General features: G+C 39.5%; 1 protein-coding gene across 1 annotated transcript in view; it reads left to right on the top strand.

Moving 5' to 3' along the window:
• Positions 1–22301, top strand: part of LOC126162822 (diuretic hormone 45) — a 459467-nt gene that overhangs the window by 436191 nt on the left and 975 nt on the right. The window contains exons 3-4 of the mRNA XM_049919572.1: positions 1750–2009; positions 22104–22183. Coding sequence (XP_049775529.1) covers positions 1750–2009; positions 22104–22182 — 339 coding nt within the window. The 3' untranslated portion in view covers position 22183. The remainder of the gene's footprint in view (positions 1–1749; positions 2010–22103; positions 22184–22301) is intronic.

Consider the following 22301-nt stretch of genomic DNA (forward strand, 5'->3'; position numbering starts at 1 on the left):
GGTTAGGTTGTGCCACAAGTTTATGTTCCCCCACATCTGTTCAGTACCATCTCATTAGTTACGTGATCTACCCATCTAATGTTCAACATCCTTCTGTAGCAGCACATTTCGAAAGCTTTTGTTGTCTTTTTGTCTGAACTGTCTCTCGTCCATGTTTCACTTCCATACACGGCTACACTCCACACAATTTCCTTCAGAAAAGACTGTCTAACACTTATCTATATTTAAAGTTAACAAACTTCTCTTTTTCAGGAACGTTTTTCTTGCCATTGCTAGTCTACATTTTGTATGCTGCTTCGGCCATCATCAGTTATTTTGCCGCCAAATAGCAAAATTCATCTACTACTTTAGGTGTCTTCCTAATCTAAACCCCTCAGCATCATCTGATTTAATTCGACTACATTTTGTTATCCTTTTTTTGTTGATGTTCATTTAATATCGTCCTTTCAAGATACTGTGCATTCCAATCAATTGCTCTCCCAAGTCCTTTGTTGTCTCTGATAGAATTGTAAGGTCAGTGGCAAACTTCAAAGTTTTTATTTCTGCTCTCTGAACTTTAATTTCTACTGCAATTTTTTTTGTTTCCTTTACTGCATGCTCAATGTACAGACTAAATAACATCGGGGATAGGCTACAATCCTGTCTCACTTTCTCCTCAGTCATTGCTTCCCTTTCATGCCCCTCAACTCTTTTATAACTGCCGTCTGGTTTCTGTACAGGTTATAAATAGCCTTTCTCTCCCTATATTTGACCCCTGCTACCTTCAGAAATAAAAAGAGAGTATTCCTGTAACATTGTCAAAAGCTTTCTCTAAATCTACAATCACTATAAATGTAGGTTTGCCTTTCTTAACCCATCTTCTAAGAGAAGTCGTAGAGTCAGTATTACCTTTAAGTGTTCCCACTTTTCTCCGGTATCCAAGCTTTAAGTGATTGTTACACGGAATTAGCGAATCCAGGGAAGCTGATGTTCCCTGAGATCGGTTTGTTGTGTATTACTTCGTACACTATGGTTAAGTGAGTTAGCTACAGAGTGGTGCAGCAGCTATCGTCGTAGGAAAGTTGGACAGGAGCAGAAATCATTAGCGAACACAGTAAACAGACGTTTCACTTGTAGTTTTCTCCAAGTGTTGCAAAGAAAACAAAGAGCAAACAGTAATAAAGTCCAGCTATTACAAGGGTGTGAGGCTCCCACTAGTAATCCATGAGCGAACTGTCGAAGGCTGATTAAAACTGGAAACTGTCGAAGACTGCGACGAAGTATGCGCCGCGTAGGTGCCACAGTCCATCCCATATCAGAGCGGCAGAGAGCACTCGTAGTCGAAGCCACTAAAAGTGGCTTAGCGGGCGCGCATCATTGGATCCGTCAGGCCCTGCGCAATTGCATTCGGCGTCTACTGGAAAGCTGCATTTCCATTACTAACTGTGAGACGCTAGTGAGAGTGGTATCGTGCTAAAATACCACAAGCTTCTACCAATTTTTCCATTGGACCGTAAAGAATTCTTGTCAGCATTTTGGAACCACGACTTGATATGGCATACTTGAAGAAATTTTTGGACTCTCTTCTTCGCCAAATTGAGGCAGTTTTAAAAGCTAGAAGTGATTTCTACACGGTATTGGCGTTATGTATCCTGATGGTGTTTGAAGGTGGTTATTCTTTTTTTGTGCCGTGTTTTTTTCCTTACGTTGCGGACGGTTGTATGGGACAGTGGTATGCAGACGTGTAATAACGCACCAATGGGGTTGCAGGATGAAGAGGAGGACGGTGCACGTCGTGTGAAGCGCATGGGCATGGGCCCGTCGCTGTCCATCGTGAACCCCATGGACGTGCTGCGCCAGCGGCTGCTGCTCGAGATCGCCCGCCGGCGGCTGCGTGACGCCGAGGAACAGATCAAGGCCAACAAGGACTTCCTGCAGCAGATCGGCAAGCGCTCTCCGCACGCAGGAGGTGCCGCCAATGACGCAGACGCCGACGCCCCGCCCTTCGGCCTGCGAGCCGCTGCAGAGAGGTGAGCGCACGTACAGCGCGGCACGGTTGTCGCTGTGAAATTCTCTCAGTTGCGCACGTGCAGGTACGACAAGCTTGAAACTGTTGGATGTATTCGCACTGCTTGTGGTGATAGCCTAGTGTGGTTCAGGAGCGGTTCTTATTGACACCTTTTGGGCAGCTTGCATGTCATGTGTCTTAGTGTCATCCTCGTGCAGGTAGTTTTAACGATTGTGTGTAGAACGTACCATCGTCTTATTAAAATCGTTCTGGGCGTAATGTCGCGTCATCTTACACACTGCTTCATAATTGCTAAGGAATAGAGATAGCCGGCCGGAGTGGCCGTGCGGTTCTAGGCGCTACAGTCTGGAGCCGCGTGTCCGCTACGGTCGCAGATTCGAATCCTGCCTCGGGCATGGATGTATGTGATGTCCTTAGGTTAGTTAGGTTCAAGTAGTTCTAAGTTCTAGGGGACTGATGCCCACAGCAGTTAAGTCCCATAGTGCTCAGAGCCATTTTGAATAGAGATAGTTTTGCACAGGAATAACCACGGACAATGAAGCACGAGATGAAAGACACAGTACACACGTAACAACAGGTAGAGTAGTATATTTATAATGAAAAATGGTACAGATTTCACCACATGGGAAAGCAGGATAACATAAATGTCATGTCTGACACGGGTCAGACTCCCAAAATGACGAATATGTCCTCACTAGCTACGACATAGTCGCGCATATGACAGTGATCCAACACTGACAAATGTTTTTTTATTCCAGTCTTTGATCACAATATCAATTCTTTTGACGATGACCGGTTTCAGTCTGTAATGACCATCCTCAAATCTTTTTTGCACCATGTCCTACAGTGAAAAGGCCGTAATGGCATCGTCAAAACATATAAATATACTCATCACAGCATCGTCACATAGATCTAAAATCAAAACATATAAATATACTCAGCACAGCATCGTCACAAAGATCTAAAATGAGGTGTAGAATAGATCTATGTGACGATGCTGTGCTGAGTATATTTATATGTTCTGACGATGCCATTACGGCCTTATCACTTTAGGACATGGAGTAGAAAAGATCTGAAGATGGTCATTACTGACTGAAACCGGTCATCGTCAAAAGAATTGATATTGTGATCAAAGACTGGAATAAAAAGCATTTTAATATGTCCTCCTCGGGCACTAATGGACAATCTTGATTTGTTATTCGTGCTTGCTACCAAACAATAGAGAAGTCCTTGAAGAATATGTTTCACTCCTCTCTCAAGGCTGTTTCACTTCTTAAATGGTTCGCAAAGGGGATGTCCGTTGAGAAACACGTTTGTCAAGCGCAACTCAGACATGCACTATAGGTTTTAGGGCCGGGGAGTATGCAGGCCATACCATCTTCTTTCCACTGTGTCCGACTGTCCTACACTTCAGCGGTCCTACGTGGCCAGACATTGTAGTCCACAAACAGAAAGTCGGGACCTATTGCACCGCTAAACAGACCAGTGTGCGATTTGCAGGGGGGGGGGGGGGGGGAGATTTCCCCTCCCCCCTCTGCATCAGACCATCCCCTCCTCTGGTTTTAGTTTATGCATCCCAACCTGGGATGTTTATTTCCCAAGCACTGGAGTAAAACTTTACATATAATTTAAATTTGTGGAGCCGAACACAGAAAGTTTTTAATAAGTCTTACTATTAATATTATTAATATGTTTCAGTTTTCTATCATCAGAATAAGTACAACTTTTCACAAATGTGCCTCTACTTTTTGAATTCCTCTCGTATATCTGTACCTGTATGTAGATGATTTTGTAAATAAGCTTTACCTATAATGTACTTTTCAAGATATAACAGGGATGGCTTTTCTGATAGTGCATACGCCTCAATAGTGAGTTTCGGCATTAACATTTATTTATAAATAGCTGTTTAACTATGCGTAACGCCACGGTCCAAGCTAGTAACATATTTAATTCTACTAACCCCCTAAGACATCCTCCCCACTGGTAAAAGCACAAATCGCACCCTGAAACAAACGTACATGACCCAGAATAATCCACTTTCAATACTGCTGTACTGTGACAGTACCTCGTGCAAAGACATGCAGTGGTGTTCGGCCATTGTGCATAACGGCTACCATATCATAAAGCTTAGGCCATATCGATAACGTTCATGAACATACTGTGGTGTATAACGTGTCCCCTTCTCTCTCCACACCAACTGGTTGCCAGAATTACTTGCCACAGTGAAGTGGGATTTGTCGGAGAACATCACTCTGCCGGCCATTATGGCCGAGCGGTTCTAGGTGCATCAGTCGGAAACTTCGCTGCTGCTACGGTCGCAGGTTCGAATCCTGTCTGGGGCATGGATGTGTGAGATGTCCTTAGGTTAGTTAGGTTTAAATAGTTCTAAGTCTAGGGGACTGATGACCTCAGATATTAAGTCCCATAGTGCTTAGAGCCATTTGAACCGTTTTTTTTAACATCACCCCAGCTAACAAACTCCCTACACCAACACACTGTTTCTTGACGATGGCGTGGTTGAAGTGTGATGCACTTAATAGGCATCCGAGCATACAGACCAGCGTGATTTAATTACGGTGATATGCTTCTGGCGGAGACTCATGTACCGGTAGCGGTTGCAATGCCTGTAGAGATCTGCCTATAGGAGTGAGATGTCTGTTACTTTTCGCCACTAGCACTATGCTTGCTGTGCGGTGGTCCGTCTACGACCACCACCATTCTTTTTCATAGCATTTCATCTATAAAGGCATTTTTCAATCGCGATCGGGCACTTTTGCACACACCTACGAGGTGCGACAATAAAGTAATGAGACTGATGTGAAAAAAAAAAATGCTTACCGACTTAGTCAAGTTTAGTGTTGTCTCCATCAAAGTAGTTCCCTTCTGATTGCAAACACTTTTTCCAGCGCTTCTGCCATTGATGGTAACATTTCTGGAACTCATCTTCTGTAATACCCTCCCAAGACCCTCGTCACAACTTTTTGGACATCCTGTATTGTTTGAAAATGGTGTCCCTTGACCGCTGTTTTGACTCTTGGAAATAGAAAAAAGTCGCACGGAGCTATATCTGGTGAATAAGGTGGCTGTGGTAGTACTGGAATTTATTTTGAGGTTAAAAATTGCTGTACTGACAGAGCAGTATGGGATGGCGCATTATCGTGGTGCAGAATCCAATTATCAGCGATGTTGGCACAGACACAAAGAACCCTTTTACGAAGTCTTTCTAAAATTTCTTTGTAGTAATATTGGTTAATTTTTTGTTCAGGAGGCACCCACACTTTATGAACTATTCCCTTGGAATCAAAGAAGCACACAAGCATGCATTTCACTTTTGACTTTTTTTGGTCTAGGTCATCCCTTTGAGCACCATTGCGAATTTTGGCGTTTTGTCTCTGGATGGTACTGAAAAAACCAACTTTCATCACCAGTGATAACACGGCTCAACAATTCTGGATTGATTTCTGTTTGCTCTGACAGATCAGCTGCCACATTTTTCTGTGTTTCTCACAGTTGTGGTGTGAGGATTTTGGGGGCCATTTTTACACAAATCTTTCTGATACCAAGATCTTCAGTATTATTAGATGAACTGTTTCTCGACTGATGATCAGTTCTTCTGCAATCATTTTCATGGATAATCTTCGATCAGATTGTACGAGTTCACGCACCCTGGCCAAGTTGACATCTGTCCATGAGGTTGATGGTCGTCCACTGCGGTCTTCATCTTCAACATTCGTTCTGCCTTCACTAAACATTTTATGCCAACGAAAAACTTGAGGTCTTGACATAACCTCCTCTCCAAAAGCCTTCTGAAGCTTACCGTAAGTTGTTATAGCGTTTTCACCCAATTTAACGCAAAAAGAAATGGCATACCATTGCACAATATTATGCGATTCCATTTCTGTGACGTGAGAGACAAACACATGTTAATTTATTACAGCACAGCTCATGACTAAGCAGTTGCATTGATGTGCCGCTTGGACTAAAAGCGGCTTATAGACCAAGGTCAAAGATATTGTGCCTACGCAAGCCTGCAGGGTTGCCACATCTTGCAAAAAAAATCACTTTCATTACTTTATTGTCGCAGTTCATATTACTGTGGCTACGAGAATGAAACTTTAACCGGTTCGAGTTGATGAATTCCTCGTCCACAATCGTAATCACTCAAATGATACCTCGTAGATACGTTAACATACAAACAGAATGTCACACGAATCGGTTCCAATTGTCAATTGTTCCATAGCAAGCGCCAGTTTTCATTAACTATTGTCATGCAGCGTAAAATATTAAAATTATAAAATATTAACAGTAACAGACATTTCGGCCACGTTGCAGGTGCCTTCCTCAGAATGTAGACTGATTCAAATGGAGAGTGCTTCCTTCTATATATTGCAATTCTAATGGGGTCATAAGACCAGTGAAGCCACATTCCTTTGATTTTATTCACCCAAGATACAAATACTGTTAGGAGAGAGAAAGGCGGATGAATGGCAGATTGTTCGTGCGATATTCTGAGCAAACCCACCAGTGCTGTCGGTTGTGATACATGGATGACACTTTTGTCAGTTGACAATATGGAAGCAGAGGTACGTGCCATCAGTGTATGAGGTGAAAATGATGGTAAAGGATTAACCATTGAGTGGGCTTGCTTGGATACAATTATCCTTGAGGAAGGTAGGACGTCAAACAGGCCGATTTGAAGCAGGAGAGGCACCACAGAATATTTTAATTTCCACTGTCTATACTTTTACAAATAAATTCATAAAACATTGTCAGCATCAGCAGGAAAGATTCATGATTCACACTCATAGCAGTGAAAGTTCAAAAATAAGACAAAATATTTTTTTTACATGTGAAATTTCATCATTTTTTTCACTTACTGTTGGCTGCATTTGTTGCTATAGGTACACTTTCCTTCATCAGTAAGAGAGATTCTTCGATGAATTTTGCACAGCGTACAAACCATACTTACGGGTGTACAAAGCTCTAGAATTTTCCAAATCTCTTAAAAACTATGGTAAACATTTAGATAAGTAACTATAAAATTCGAGTTTTTATTTAAAATGTAACAGCTCATTTATTTTTTCATAAATAAATTCTAGAGATTCATACACCTGTAAGTATGGTTTGTATGCTGTGCAAAATTCATCAAGGAATCTCTCTTACTTATGAAGAAAAGTGTACCTGTAGCAACAAATGCAGCCAATAGTAAGTGGAAAAAACGATGAAATTTCACATGTAAAAGAAATTTATTTTGTGATGTTTTCGAACTTCCACTGCTATGAGTGTGAATCCTGAATCCTTCCTGGTCATGCTGACAAAGTTTTAAGAATTTATTTGTAAAAGTATAGACAGTGGAAATTAAAATGTTCTGTAGTGCCTCCCCTGCTCCAATTCGGCCCGTTTGACGTCCTACCCCCCCTTAAGTGGGAAGCCACTGAACTTTTTTTTTTAAACATCAGCTTTTCACTTTTATTAACACAACAATTAAGAAAGACACTCGGAGGTCTCTAGCCCAGTCAGTATGCCTGCCTTTCTGTCTTTCCGATTGTTAAAAACTCTTTTCCCCAGGTACAGCTAGACGAATCATGTTCAATTTTATGACACGTACTAAGATTTATGGTCTCTTGGCGTTGTAAGAAATTTAAGCTTCTAAGTAAGTGGAATCAAAAGATATGGCCATTTATGTCACATATTTTGATATTCGCAAACCTAATTATCACTACATGTAGGTCACTTCCTGTTGAACTAGAATCATGAAATTTGACAAGCAGCAAGGTTTAAAAGTAAAAGTAGGGGGGGGGGGGGGGGGGTTGATCTGGAAAGAATCAATTTGTAATTACATAACACGAAAAAAGTTTTCTTTTTGTCATTTGTCATTCATCCTCAAACTTCCAACATTCTCGGAAATCTTGGAATTCTCAGGGCCGGTATCTTGCAAGTATCATTGTTGATACCAGGTAAAAGTCGTAGAGCTTCTCTACTCCTGGGACGTGTGAACTGTTTGTCTACATAAGCAAGCTAATACGGATGCTCATAGTGCGAGTCCTACTCGCAGCTTGCCAGTATTTTTAACAACAAGTTACCGAGCTTCTGCCTCAAACATTTAGGTTGGCAATTAGGAAACTTTGTCGGGCCTTGCCTTTTCAGCAGTCAGAAACTTAATCTAACTCCTGAACTTTTTTTTTAATAACCAAACGACAGTTGGTCGCACCCACTGGGTTTGTGCCCCCGTGAACAACTGAATGGTTGAAAAAAAAAAAAAAAAAAAAAAAAAAAAAAAAAAAAAAAAAAAAAAAAAAAAAAAAAAAAAAATTATCCCATGTAGAGTGGCTTGATGCAAATAATACGTTAGTAAGTCAAAATGTAGACCACTATGGTCTGGTACGTAACACAGAGACTTAACTGAACGACAATAGCTGAATTCTTTTATTTTGGCGGTTCTCGCATGCCCGCCCAGACGCGGGAGATTGCTGCGTTGCCAGTTGCACACGCCAAGCAAACTTACGTTTAGGGGGGCGCGTAGTTCATGAAGTAAAGCCACCATGGCCGCATTGCCCTTTTCGCTGCTACAGAGACGTGCTCCCCGCATTCCGCGCTGTCCGAATTTTGTCACCACTGCTCTGCTCGCCTGTTCAGACACATGGTGTTGCGACTGCTTTGACACACTTATCATTCGATTTCACAAAAACTATTTGGCTCAAAAATTTGATTTTTACACCCTTCTTGACTGATACCTTCCCCCCATAAATGACTTAATTTTGTTTCGATGTTCAACGCAGTTATTGTACAGCATTAAATGTAGTAAACCACTGCACGAAATTTTGAAGAGTTTGCAGAGGTAAAAGTCCATAGCATATATTTTCCGTATGGTTGATTTCAGTTGCCACTAGAAATTTCAAAAAATTGCATGAAGTAAGACACTTCGATATTGTTTTTAAATAAAGAAATTATTAAGCACAGAACAAGATTTGAACTTGCAACCTTTCGCCCATCAGCCAAACACTTTTACCATTGCGCTAACGGAGCTCATCATTCGGCATAGTTCCTGGAGGACTTTAAACGAAGACGCAAAATACCGACAAACACTTTTGGTATGACTATGAATTACTCACGTTTCGTCGAAGTACACTAGAAAATAAACAATTACCGCTGTTCTTTATTGCGAAAAAGCGGGTAGTGAGAATGATACAAACACCTTTCCTTGCTATCGCCTGAATTAGGAGGCTTATTGCTTGTTTGGTTTAATTAATAGAATATGAAGCAATTGGTATAAAGAAAGCTTTTTTCCAAACTTTCTATAAAAGAAATTCTGCTATCAAGACATTGCTTTTGTTCAGTTACTTTATTTATGACTGAACGTTTCTAAAACTGAAGACACTCGTCCGCGCTCTGTACTGCAGTCGAGCTCTGGCAAAGTTGTTCTGTGTTCATTGGCTGACTGTGTTTTGTGACGTCAGATGCACAGAACGAACCTAAACTTGGCCGCCGTCATAAATGACGCACACTTTAGTACCCCCGTAGTAGGGGAAGAGTGGGAACAGTGAGACGCAAAAATTGGAATCCAAATTACACTTTTAAGAAAATCTTTATTGGTTTAATATCTTATGGTAACCATGAACACTGTGCTTAAGTATGTTCAAAGTGGTACAATAGTATTTTAATGTACTGTCTTTCCCTTTAAAAAAAATTAATCGTGAAAGTGTCTCACTGTACCCATGAATTTTTAATGGTGGGTACAGTGTAACAGTGCCTTAAATTCTAACGAACATCGTAAGAAGCAAAGTTAATCTCAAATGAAACAGCAGATTGTTATCTTTTTGTCTTACTATGTGTTGTAGTAGGGTTAGACAATAACATTTTTTATGCATTTTGTGTCAACGAACGAAATATCTGGAACTACAGGCATCACAAATTTGTTCTCTAGTTTCAAACTTTTTCTAAGAAATGTAACTTTGCATTCGGATGACTCTTCTACAAAGGAAAGAAATTTTCCCACATAATATATTTTCTTTTTTGCCCCAAACTCTACTAAAACAAAGCCACCCACTTTGGATGAGCGTTGTAAGTTTTCAAAGTTAACCATTTCCGGTTATAGAATCAGTTGTGTCTGATCAAAGGTCTCATCATCTGAAGAATCTTGCAAAATTAATTCACTTTCGTCAGCATCAGTTTCATTAACCAGGAATAAAGCTCGCTTTGCTTTAGGTCCCTTAACGTCTTTTCGTTTCCTTTTCATTTGTAGTTCATTCCTTTCTGGTGTGTCAGTCGCAATCATCATTCTTCCTTTAGGCCGTCGGCGACTGCAACTTTTTCTTGGTTTTGCCTTTGGGAAACCACATATGTCTTTGGGAGAGAGATAAGACATTGGTGCAGATTTTCCATGTAGTTGTGAAGAACTGGATGCTACAGACTGTGCTTCACTTTCATCATATGATGGGTGTCCCACGTCAGTTTCGGGTTTAAGGTCTTCTTTGGGTGATATGTGTGTTTCCAGGCTTTCATTTAGATGTCTGTCAATAACAGAGGATGGAAGAAAATCATCCTCATTGAACAAATGGCGATCTAAAGGAAATACTTCTGTCTTTTTAAATCCGGCGATGATATTGACAGGAGTCATTCCTCGGGGATATGCTATCCCCACGCAGTGAGCAAGATTGTAAATAGAAAATGTTTCACCTGGATAATACCTCATCCATGTATCTACAGCAGCATCATAAAATGTATGGAAAGGTTTCATGACACTGACATCAAGAGGCTGCAGTTAATTGGTGCAGTGAGGTGGAATTGTCAGAATCATTATCCCATTCTCCTTGTACAGATCTATTGCCTCTATTGAGAGGTGGCTCTCTGATTATCCATCAGTAACAGAGATGGATTTTCTTTAGAGCTGGCAGAGAACTTGATGAAGTGATGAATGACCTTTTAGATTAGATTTACTTTCATTTCAATTGATCCGTAGTGAGGAGGTCCTCCAGGATGTGGAACATGTCAGAAAAACAACAATACACGACAAATATTTACAACTAAAACAAGTAAGCTAATGTACCATTCCACAGGTCCCAAGTGGAATGATCGTCATTTTTTAATGAACACTAAGAGTCATTTTACAAATACTAATGCACTGAATTTAAAATAAAAAAGATTTTTATTTATTTATAAGGTAATAAACATGTAATACAACTACTGTAATACTTATTTACAATGAACACATTACTGCACTGAAATGGTGCAGAAGTTAGATTATACTTACACACACACACACACACACACACACACACACACACACACACACACAAATTTTCAATGAACACAATACTGCACTGAAATTGTGCAGAAGTTATGTTGTACTTATATACAAATCAGTTGGTTTTACTAAGAAATTCATCAATGGAGTAGAAGGAGTTGGCCACCAATAAATCCTTTAGGCTTCTCTTAAACTGAATTTCATTGGTTGTTAAGCTTTTTATGGCTGCTGGCAAGTTATTGAAAATGTGTGTTCCTGAATAATGGACACCTTTTTGTACAAGACTAAGTGACTTTAAATCCTTGTGAAGATTATTCTTATTTCTAGTATTGATTCCATGAATTGAGCTATTGGTTTGAAAAAGTGATATATTTTAATGACAAATTTCATTAAGGAATAAATATATTGGGAAACAGTAGTTAGTATCCCTAGTTCCCTAAACAGGCTTCTGCAGGATGTTCTTGAGTTCACACCACATATAACTCTTACTGCACGTTTTTGTGCCCAGAATACTTTAGCTTGGCTTGATGAATTACCCCAAAAAATAATCCCATATGACATTAGGGAATGAAAATAAGCATAGTATGACAGCTTTTTCATTTTTAAATCCCCTATGTCTGACAAAATTCGCATTGCAAACAGAGATTTGTTAAGATGCTTCAGCAGTTCTGTGGTGTGCTCCTCCCAGTTGAATTTATTATCAAGCTGTAATCCCAAGAATTTAACACTGTCCACTTCTTCTATCTTCTTGTCATCATATGTTAGACATATACTCTTGGGACACCCCTTACAAGTTCTGAACTGCATGTGGTGTGTTTTTTCAAAGTTTAGTGACAAAGAATTGGCTAGGAACCAGTGATTAATGTCCACAAATATTTTATTGGCTGATCTTTCTAAGACTACACTTGATTTGCTATTTATTGCAAAGTTTGTATCATCGGCAAACAAAACAAACTTGGTATCTGGTAATGTTACTGATGAAAGGTCATTGATATATACAAGAAAAAGTAAGGGCCCTGAAATGGAACCTTGTGGGACCCCACATGTAATTAGTTCCTAGTTGGATGATGCCTGATAGCTTGATACATGTCTGTTTCCTAATAACACCCTTTGTTTCCTGCCAGAGACATAAGATTTGAACCATTTTGCAGCATTTCCCGTTACACTATAATATTCTAGTTTACTTAAAAGGATATTGTGATTTACACAGTCAAATGCCTTTGACAGATCACAAAATATACCAGTTGCCTGCAATTTTTTGTCTAATGAATTAAGCACATTTTCACTGTAAGGGTAGATAGCCTTCTCAATATCAGAACCTTTTAGAAATCCAAACTGTGACTTTGACAGTATGTTATTTGAGATAAGATGGTTATAAAGATGACTGTACATTACTTTTTCGAAAATTTTTGAGAATGCTGGCAACAGTGAATTTGGACGGAAATTTGATGCTATTTCTTTATCTCCCTTCTTAAACAGTGGCTTAACTTCAGCATATTTCAGCCACTCCGGAAATATTCCACTGATAAATGACTGGTTACATGGATAGCTTAATATGTTACTTAGCTCAGAATCACATTCTTTAATTAACTTTGTTGATATTTCATCATACCCACTAGATGTTTTTGATTTTAAAGATTTTATGATGGACATTATTTCTGTTGGGGTAGTGAGGGTCAAATCCATATTATGGAAGTTACTTGATATGTCTGGTCTAAGGTAATCCATAGCAGCATCTAACGAACCTAACAACCCCATCTTTTCAGTAACAGTTATAAAATGTTTGTTAAAAAGTTCTGCAACACTATACACATCTGTCACCAATGTATCATTTACTCTTAATGCTATTTGTTCCTCTTCATGTCTGGTTCTACCGGTCTCCTCCTTCACTATATCCCATATTGTCTTTATTTTGTTATCTGATATGACTATCTTTTCCTTGTAATATATTTGCTTTGACATCCATATTACAGTCTTTAATATTTTGCAGTATTTCTTGTAATGTGCTATAGCATCAACATTGGAACTGTTTCGGATTGACAGTTACAGTTTTCTTTTTGTTTTACAAGATACCCCTATTCCTCGAGTAATCCATGGCTTCTTTGTAGACTTTGCTCTAACCTTGGTAAGTTTTGGGGGAAAGCAGTGTTCGAATAAGGTAAGCACTTTATTAGCAAAAATGTTATATTTTTCATTCATGCCATGAGCACTGTAAACATCAGTCCAGTGAATGTCTCTGAGGAGTGTCCTAAAATAATCAATTTTTGGCTTACTGATTACCCTCTTGAGCTCAGATTTAACAGATTTTATATCCTGTTCAGTATTAACATTTAACAGAAGGAACTGCATGTCATGGTCTGAGAGGCCATTGACTATTGGTTTTGTAATATAATTTTGTTCATTGGACTTTTCTATAAAGATATTATCAATGACTGTTTGTGAGCAAGTGGCTATCCTAGTGGGGAACTTTACAGTGGGAATTAAGTTGAATGATAGTGTTACTAACTCAAATAAGTTCTTATTGGGAGAGTCTTTAAGGAAATCTACATTGAAATCACCAGCAACCACTATTTCTTTGTTTTTGGTTGTTAAATGGGCCAGTACAGCTTCAAGGTGGTTTACAAACAGATTAAAGTTACTTGCAGGTGCTCGATATACACTTAATATTACGAAGGATTTTTTGTGAAATTCTAATTCTGTTGCACATGCTTCCATATGCTGTTCTAGGCAAAATTTATGAATGTCTATGTTCTTAAATTTATGACAGTTCCTGATGAATGTGGCAACACATTCTGAGTTCATCCACCTGCCTTTAACAGGAAGACCTAATGCGCCAGCAGGTGCTCCTAATATCATATGATCTTTAAAATTCACACGTGGAAATATCATGGCAGGATGGTAGGCTGTTACTGAGAGCATTTATAATACAACATGTCATAACCACTGTTCCACGTTCTGCACTGGTTGCCTTGTTAACTTGTTTCATGCCCTTTAAGGCCAAAATCTTCTGTGACTTCTGCACCGTTGTTGTTCCAGTTTCATCAAGATTGAAAATACGTGATCCAACAGCAAAATTTGGATGATGTTTGATTACTTCTTCCAGTTTATCAAAGAAATTTGACATATTAAATTTATTAAAGCCTGTAGCTCTAGTTAAGCTGCATCCTTCCGGGGTACAAAGAAACCGTTGAGGGAATCTCTATCAAAAACCTTTCATCCAGTCGATCAATGCTTTCTCACTTTCAGTCCAGGTTTTGGGTAAAACAATGTTATTTTTAATACCTAATTCATAAGCTAAGGTACGGCAGTCATTCATAGTAAGTCCAAAAAACATTTTAGTAAACAGAACTAGATATTCAGACAAGCTAAGCTCCAATTCTGGTGGAAAAAAGTGGTTCACTGAGTAGTTGGGACACATGTTTGAAGTGTTATCCTCACGATATTTCTTAATGTATTGACTAACTGTTTGAAAGGATAAGCCTTTCAGCTTAGATGCACTCCTGATGCTCATTTTATTTTCGATTACCAGCATGACAGCTTCCGTCACTGAAGATTCTGAAAACCTTCCTATTTCCGTATCAGTCTTCTTTCTCCTGTGCATTTCATTTTATAACCTAAAAAAAAAGTTTGCACACTAAAATCTACAGATATCCCTGTTTTATACAGCAAGCATGCATTTTCAGACACTATGAACAAGCACTGGGAACAGTGAGACATGTCTCACTGTACCCTCATTATTCATGTCTCACTGTTCCCAGTTGCAAACTTTTTTAGAAATGGCACCAAACACATTCAGCTTAAAGCAACATTTCAATAAAGGGGATTTATATGTCTTGGAAAAACCATAGTTTTGAGTGACTAATGAAATTATTTGAAAATACCAATGGTCTACTAAGAAACCAGCTACGTAAATTTAGTAAAAAGATACTTTTCTTACCTCTGAGCACAAATATACCAACAATGAAATCACAACAAGAATGTCAAGTACGAAACATGGGAATCCATAGACTAAATAACAATGGGTACCACATTCACAGTAGGTACCAACAACTGAAACCAAAATTCCAGAGATAAAACTAATGTCTCAATGTTCCCACTGTCTCACTGTTCCCACTCTTCCCCTATCACAAAGAAAATGACAATTTGGTAAAAGGGCTATGTCCATTGTTCTTTGGTTGTTTTTGCAACAATTACTATAGCAAGACAATGTGGAATAAGAGTACTAAATACAACCTTGTGACATTTTAAACACATTTAACCACAATTGTCCTGGTAAAACTTCTTGTGTTCTTCGGGTAAATATGGTATCATACTTAACAGGTCCTTCTTCCCTCACAATAAGCACTAGTGGTTGTCAACTTACTTTAGTTCCATATTTTGGAAATCAGAGACTTGTTTGCCCTTCTTCAAGACATTGAACGTTGTCTACTCTTCCACCTCGTTAAGGATTCTTTGTATTTTGATCTCTGCAGGAGCACTTATTCGAACCCAGATGCAGTTGATATCGACAGTTTGTTGGTTGTGATCAAGTCTTTTGCTGCTGTGTAAACGTCAAGCAAGTGTGAGTCATCTATTTCCAGAACTTCAAATGTCTTTGCATGATGTGATGAAGTCACTAACTTCATCAGCTCACTGTCTTCTTTCTCTTTTCAGTGGTTGCAAAATCTCGATCGCTTCCCAGAAAGCTATGTTCAGAAATGAGATTATATGATCTACACATTCAAACATTCCACTAGACACTAGAAGACATACATGAAAAGAAGAATTTTGTTTTTATTTTGCACGCAGCAATTGTCACTTCATGCAAAAATGAAATGAGCGTATGGCATCGTTGGCCGGGAGCCCCCATTCGGGGAAGTTCGGTCATCAAGTGCAAGTCTTATTTCATTCGACGCCACATTGTGTGATTTGTGTGCTGGTGACAGGGATGAAATGATGATGAGGACAACACAACACCCAGTCCATGAGCAGAGAAATTTCCAACCCAGCTGGGAATCAAACCCAGGCCTGCTTGCATGGGAGGCAAGCATGTTACCACCCAGCTAAGCAGGTGGACACTCCATACACAATTTGTTTTCCATTGTGATGCTAGGTATTTGATTTAGAAATACAGTTAAACAGGGATGCGATTTCATTGACTCCTTCCCACCTTCCGTCTCATTCCACATACACACTGTTGCAACACCAGTGTCATGCGCACATATACCAAAACTGTAACATGAGAGTTGCATCAGATAGAATGTATCTGAACGTGTAAGGAAAGCTACCAACATAATGTTGGAGGATACATGGATAGCGTGCAAGTATCACTGTTTGGTAACGTTGCAACAAATGTGTCAGTTCTTAACTGTACTGTGGCTTTTCTGCTTTGCGATGGTGCAGTTCAAGTTCTTGCTTAGCATTGTCAGCATTCTGGTGGTTTGCCTTACCTTCTAGAACTAATCGATCACATGTTTGGCATGTATCTGATTGTGTCTTTCTGAAGGTTACATTCAGAAATTCCTAAAGGAAAACTTTTCTTTAAGATTTATATGTCACAGTACTATTGGGATATTTTACTTTGAACGCAGTGAGATCGGGTCTTAAGCATACCTTCTTTATTTGATTTCTACTGCAGTGACTCACATCTCTAGACAACATGTGAATGTGGGCCCAAACAATATGCTGATCTTCATCTGTGTATTTTCTGTTAAATGCTCCACACCTTTTGTCTTTGAAAACATTGTCACTGATCTTTTTCTTCTGTGCCATGATCTTTATTTTTTCTACTTTGAACTATTGAAAACATCCATAAATGTCTTCTTACATGCCTGTTTATGTGCACCCTCATCATCAGGAACCATGAAAATCAATGTACACTGGCGGCGACTTTCTGTTGGCGTCCTTTCCATTTTGCTGGCATTCTACTGGAATAACGTCCATTAGCCCCATTAAGAACATATGTTGTGCTTGCTCATCTTGCTGATAGAGTGTCGTAAACAAGTTTGTCTATGTTCCTCTGTCAAGGAGTGACAATAATACTTACATTTGCCAGTAACCTAAAACCAAATAGTGTGACAATTTACAATATTGCAATATTATATAATTTGTTTGCAATCATAAGAGTCTCACTTAGATATTCTTATTGTGGAGCATCGACGTTTGATGTATTGATCCCGTACCTGCATGCTTGGCTGTTGCTTGGGACATCTTTCTTTTCCTGTCTTGTATGATAAGACACTCTTTTATTATTCACTTTCACAATGTCTCTTCATTGCTTTTGGAGCACTACAGTATTCAGACTCACAACTCATCATAACCTCAGCCATATTCATTAACAAAATAATGTCAATTGGTGAACAGCAGAGCACCAGTGATAGAACGTAGACTTAGCACCTGTCAACATTCCTCATGGGTTGAACGCCATCAACGAACGGCCACAGAAAACTAACTAGAGCATGTACGGACATCACAGCTCTTGTCAGGTAATGGCCTTGATGCAGACCACCTATCAACAGCAAAATTTCAGTTTTCAAAAAATTGTACTTTGCCCCTTTTGAATTTCTAGTCTTTAACTAACATTAACACACGTACAGCCCCCAAGACCAATCCATTAATATTCAGAGAAACTAAACTCACTCTAACCTCTGTCCAAACAGGTCTTGGAAGACCCTAATGGCACTGTGTAATCCTCAGCCTATAGGCATCACTGTATGTGGATATGGAGGGGCATGCGGTCAGCAAGCCGCTCTCCCTGCCATTGTCAGCTTTCGTGACCAGAGCCCCTGCTTCTCAGTCAAGTAGCTCCTCAGTTTGACTCAAAACGGCTGAGTGCACCCCGCTTGCCAATAGCACTTTTCAGACCTGACAGTACCTCATCCAAGTGCTAGCCAAGCCCAACAGCACTTAACATTGGTGATCTGATGGAAACTGGTGCTACCACTGCGGCAAGGCCATTAACAATATTCAAGGAAAGATCATCAAAAATTCCAAGCAGTAAGCAACATTTAAATTAGAAGGAATTAGGAAACCTTTAATGGGACTTGCCTAAAATCAATGAAAGTTAATAACTTTACCGGGCACCTGCCCAGATCATTGTGCATCTAACCAAGTTCCACCCACGGAAGCAGTTAACATAAACACGTGTTATAGCCCTCACAAGGTTTAAGGAACTGAGATATTAAATTTTTTACCCAGGTTATAGTAGTAAGCAGTGACACTTATATACAGGGCTTGTCTTTGAGAGCCAATGGATAGCCTGTATCTGTCCAGTAAACAAACACATCAAAAAAAGTTTTGCATCACCTCAGTTCCAAGAGTTCCGGAAACTGTACAGAAAATTTGAATAGAGATCAACATAAAAATCATATCCACCATTCTTATTGCTCATGAAAACCACTCATAGCATGCTGCACCACTGCTGGTACAGGGTGGTACTGCAAATGATTACAAATACTAGACAGTGAACTTCAGTGCCTTTGTTCTTAGTCGCCAGTCTTACTGGTGATTGCTAATGTTCTTTGAGTTTTTGTTTCCATTCTCTTATTTTCTCTAGGACACAGTTGGAGAGGAGTGGAGACAGGCCATCACCTTATCATCCCAAAACTTTACTTTTGATTTGGTGTCTGTGAGTATTTCATGAATAAGGTCTGCTAGTTAAGATTAATGCCAAATTCTCAGATCACTTTATGTAGTATTTCCTTCTCAACTGAATCAAATGCCTTCTTAAAATCTACAAATATTACAACTATATCTTTAGAGTTTGTGAGTCTGTGGCAGATTATGGATTTAAGGTTGAAGATCTATTCTGAGCAAGATCTGTCCTTTCTAAATCCACTCTGATATTTGCCCAAATGGCTATCAAATGTTTCTTCTGTCCTTTTTAGTAATATTGTTGAAAATATTTTGTAACCCAATGACAACTAAGATATATCTCTGTAGTTATATACATCATGATTGTCACTTTTCTAGTGTGCAGGAGGATAAGAACCACTTTCTAGCCTTCTGACATCTTTCCAGTTTCTCATATTTGTTCAAACATGACTTTAAGGTTAGTTATAATCTTTGGCTGATACCATTTTATAAGTTCAGCTGTAACACAGTCTTCTCCACTGGCTTCATTGTTTTTCAGGGTATTTATTGCTTTTTAATTTCTTCAGCTGTAGGTGGAAGATCTGCTTCTGTGTTGTCATAAATATCTGGAAATTGTAGCTCACAGTTCACTTCTTCACAGTTCAAGAGTTGTTCAAAGTAATTTCTTAGTGTTATACAGTTCTGGATACTGCTTAGGCTTAATTTACCATTTTCATCTCTGAAGTAAATACTTGGAGCTCGGTAGCCCTTTAGATCATTTTTAAACATCTGATAGAAATTCCAGTTGTTATGAATATAATAGAGGGAAACATTCCACGTGGGAAAATATATCTAAAAAGAAAGATGATGAGACTTACCGAACAAAAGCGCTGGCATGTCGATAGACACACAAACAAACACAAACATACACACAAAATTCAAGCTTTCGCAACCAACGGTTGCCTCATCAGGAAAGAGGGAAGGAGAGGGAAAGACGAAAGGATTTGGGTTTTAAGGGAGAGGGTAAGGAGTCATTCCAATCCCGGGAGTGGAAAGACTTACCTTAGGGGGAAAAAAGGACAGGTATACACTCGCACACACACACATATCCATCCGCATATACACAGACACAAGCAGACATTTGTAAAGGCAAAGAGTTTGCCCAAACTCTACCACTGCACACTATTTCAATGTAGAAAATTCAGAAACAAACACCCTATTTCTGCTCACCCTATTGCACTGACAATGTTGTGTGCCGTCTCACAAAATATGGGGAACTTCTGGTGACAGTAACTGTTAGAATGGTTAGAATGGTCTAAGTGTTATTGATGTCATAACAGGCCATGATAATGATCATGATGCAGGAAGGTTGAATTGTGTGCAGGTAAGAAGAACCAGGTCTTTGGACACTGTGGAACCACAAAGGCAGCAGAAACATTAATGCAATTCATTTAGCAGATTTTTGTACAGCCAATGTAATCAGTATACCAGTGTCATTTGCTGACAATGGGTTGTGGCAGTGAACACCACAAAACAAGGCAGTGTGTGGTGGTAATCATAGTAATTTCAATTGGCAATTCACTCCATTGTGATGGGCTTATGTTGTAACCAGGGCCACTCAGCATTAGTGTTACCTCAGGTGCTGATGCAATACAGACAGCCCAGTGCTGGTCGCACTACTGGTTGTGCAATGTGCTGAAGGATGAAGCTTGATGTGCCATATGGTAGCATGGAGACTAAGTGCACTGCGCCCTAAACCTGGGATCCCAGCAAAGAACACAGCAACAGTGGCCCACAGATGTGAGTCTGTGGCAGCAGAGTGGAGGAAGATGGTGGCTTGGTAGAAAGTCAGGTGCAGGTAGCACCTGAGAGTGGACTGTGAATCAATGGCCCACTGGAAGGCACTCTGGAGTCTGTTCATGTCAGCCAGCACTAGGCCCCGACTGGGAGGCACCAGTTCAGCTCATGGCAGGATTAGGGCTAGGCCCAGCACAGAGACCAGCAGTTATAGTTGGAGACAGGAATGATGATGGTTGAGTTTAGGCTTGTCCTGCTCACCTACACCAATTATTCAGTAGTATTCTGAACACCATAGCCAATACAACTGACTAGTGAGTTATTTAGTGAATTTTTATTCCATTTGTTGCTCATTGTCTCCTGATAGTGAGGGTAAGCAAAAAATTTTACACAAGCAAGAGAGAGACAATTTGCAGCAGACATGCTTTCTACAAACACAAGCACGCATATGTGCATACTCCATGTGCATGCTGCACTCCCTGTCTGTGCCTCAACCTGCGTGAACCATCATCATTTGGGAATCGGATAGAGTAGAGGCAACAAATAGTTGTAGCTGGGACTGGATAATCCACATTGGGTTGACAACTGGCATGGAGTACCTCTCAATGTAGGTAGTGTGGTTGGGTCTGGGTCGCCAGCCTTTATGCTGTTGCTCATTAGTTTCATTACGAAAAGGCACCAGTTCCAGTCACATCTGAAGCCCAGATGGAGATAACTTGCATTTACCAGAGGGGCAGAGCAGAGGGTTTCACCATGCTGGCTCAAAATTTTCCAGTGCCCGCAACTCAATTTAGTAAACTGCCTAGGTGCAGGTTGTGGAGCCAGCTTAAAAAGGTAGTGGCATAACAATTCTTTCTCTTGTAGCTAAAGAGGGACCACAGGAAAAAGAAGTGAAAGAAGAGGGTGAATTCCTATGTAGATATATCAACAGGAACTGGAGAAATGTAGGAGTACAAATAAGCAAAATAATTTTCCTGGCCTCAGTATCCAGGTTGTATTTTTTCTCCTCCTACCACTACCCCTGTTTACAACTGATTCCGTCCCACCCTGCTGCTCTCCACAAAGAATTTCTCCAGTCCTTAGTTAAACTGTATCTTGTTAATCATCTCCAAGCATCATAGTCTTCCAACCACCACACTGCAAAACCCTCCCCTTGTGTACAACTAGTTTGTCACATTTAACTGTTGCACTCTATTACTGCCAAACTTCAAGAAACCACATTCTGCTAAATATTAAAATACCTTAGACCAATAAAGGTAAAATTAGTATTTTGTTCATCAGAACCATGACACTACAATGAGATTTGATACAGCTTATACTTATCAAAAACAGATGTACTAGAACTATGCCAAATACTTTCTGCATCACTAATTCACATGATTCAAAGAATATTAAGGTATAATAACATTGATGACATAAATACTTTCATAGTGTTTATAATGTCCAATGTATTCACAGCACTGTAAAATATGTACTAGAACAGACTTATGAAATATGTTACAGATCTGCATCTGATATTTCGAAGGACTGGGCCAGTTCAGATTCGCGCTGGAACAACCAATTCACAGTGCGCCAGTCGTAAGGTGGGTTTATAGCAACTTTCTTCAGTTTATTCAGTAAGATGTGTATTGGTATAACGGTTTGTAATTGTTATTTTATAATTTCAATAGCATTAATCTGACTTGTGTTTTGATTTTTAAA

This window comes from Schistocerca cancellata, chromosome 2 (assembly GCF_023864275.1).
Source record: "Schistocerca cancellata isolate TAMUIC-IGC-003103 chromosome 2, iqSchCanc2.1, whole genome shotgun sequence".
Classification (NCBI taxonomy): Eukaryota; Metazoa; Arthropoda; class Insecta; order Orthoptera; family Acrididae; genus Schistocerca; species Schistocerca cancellata.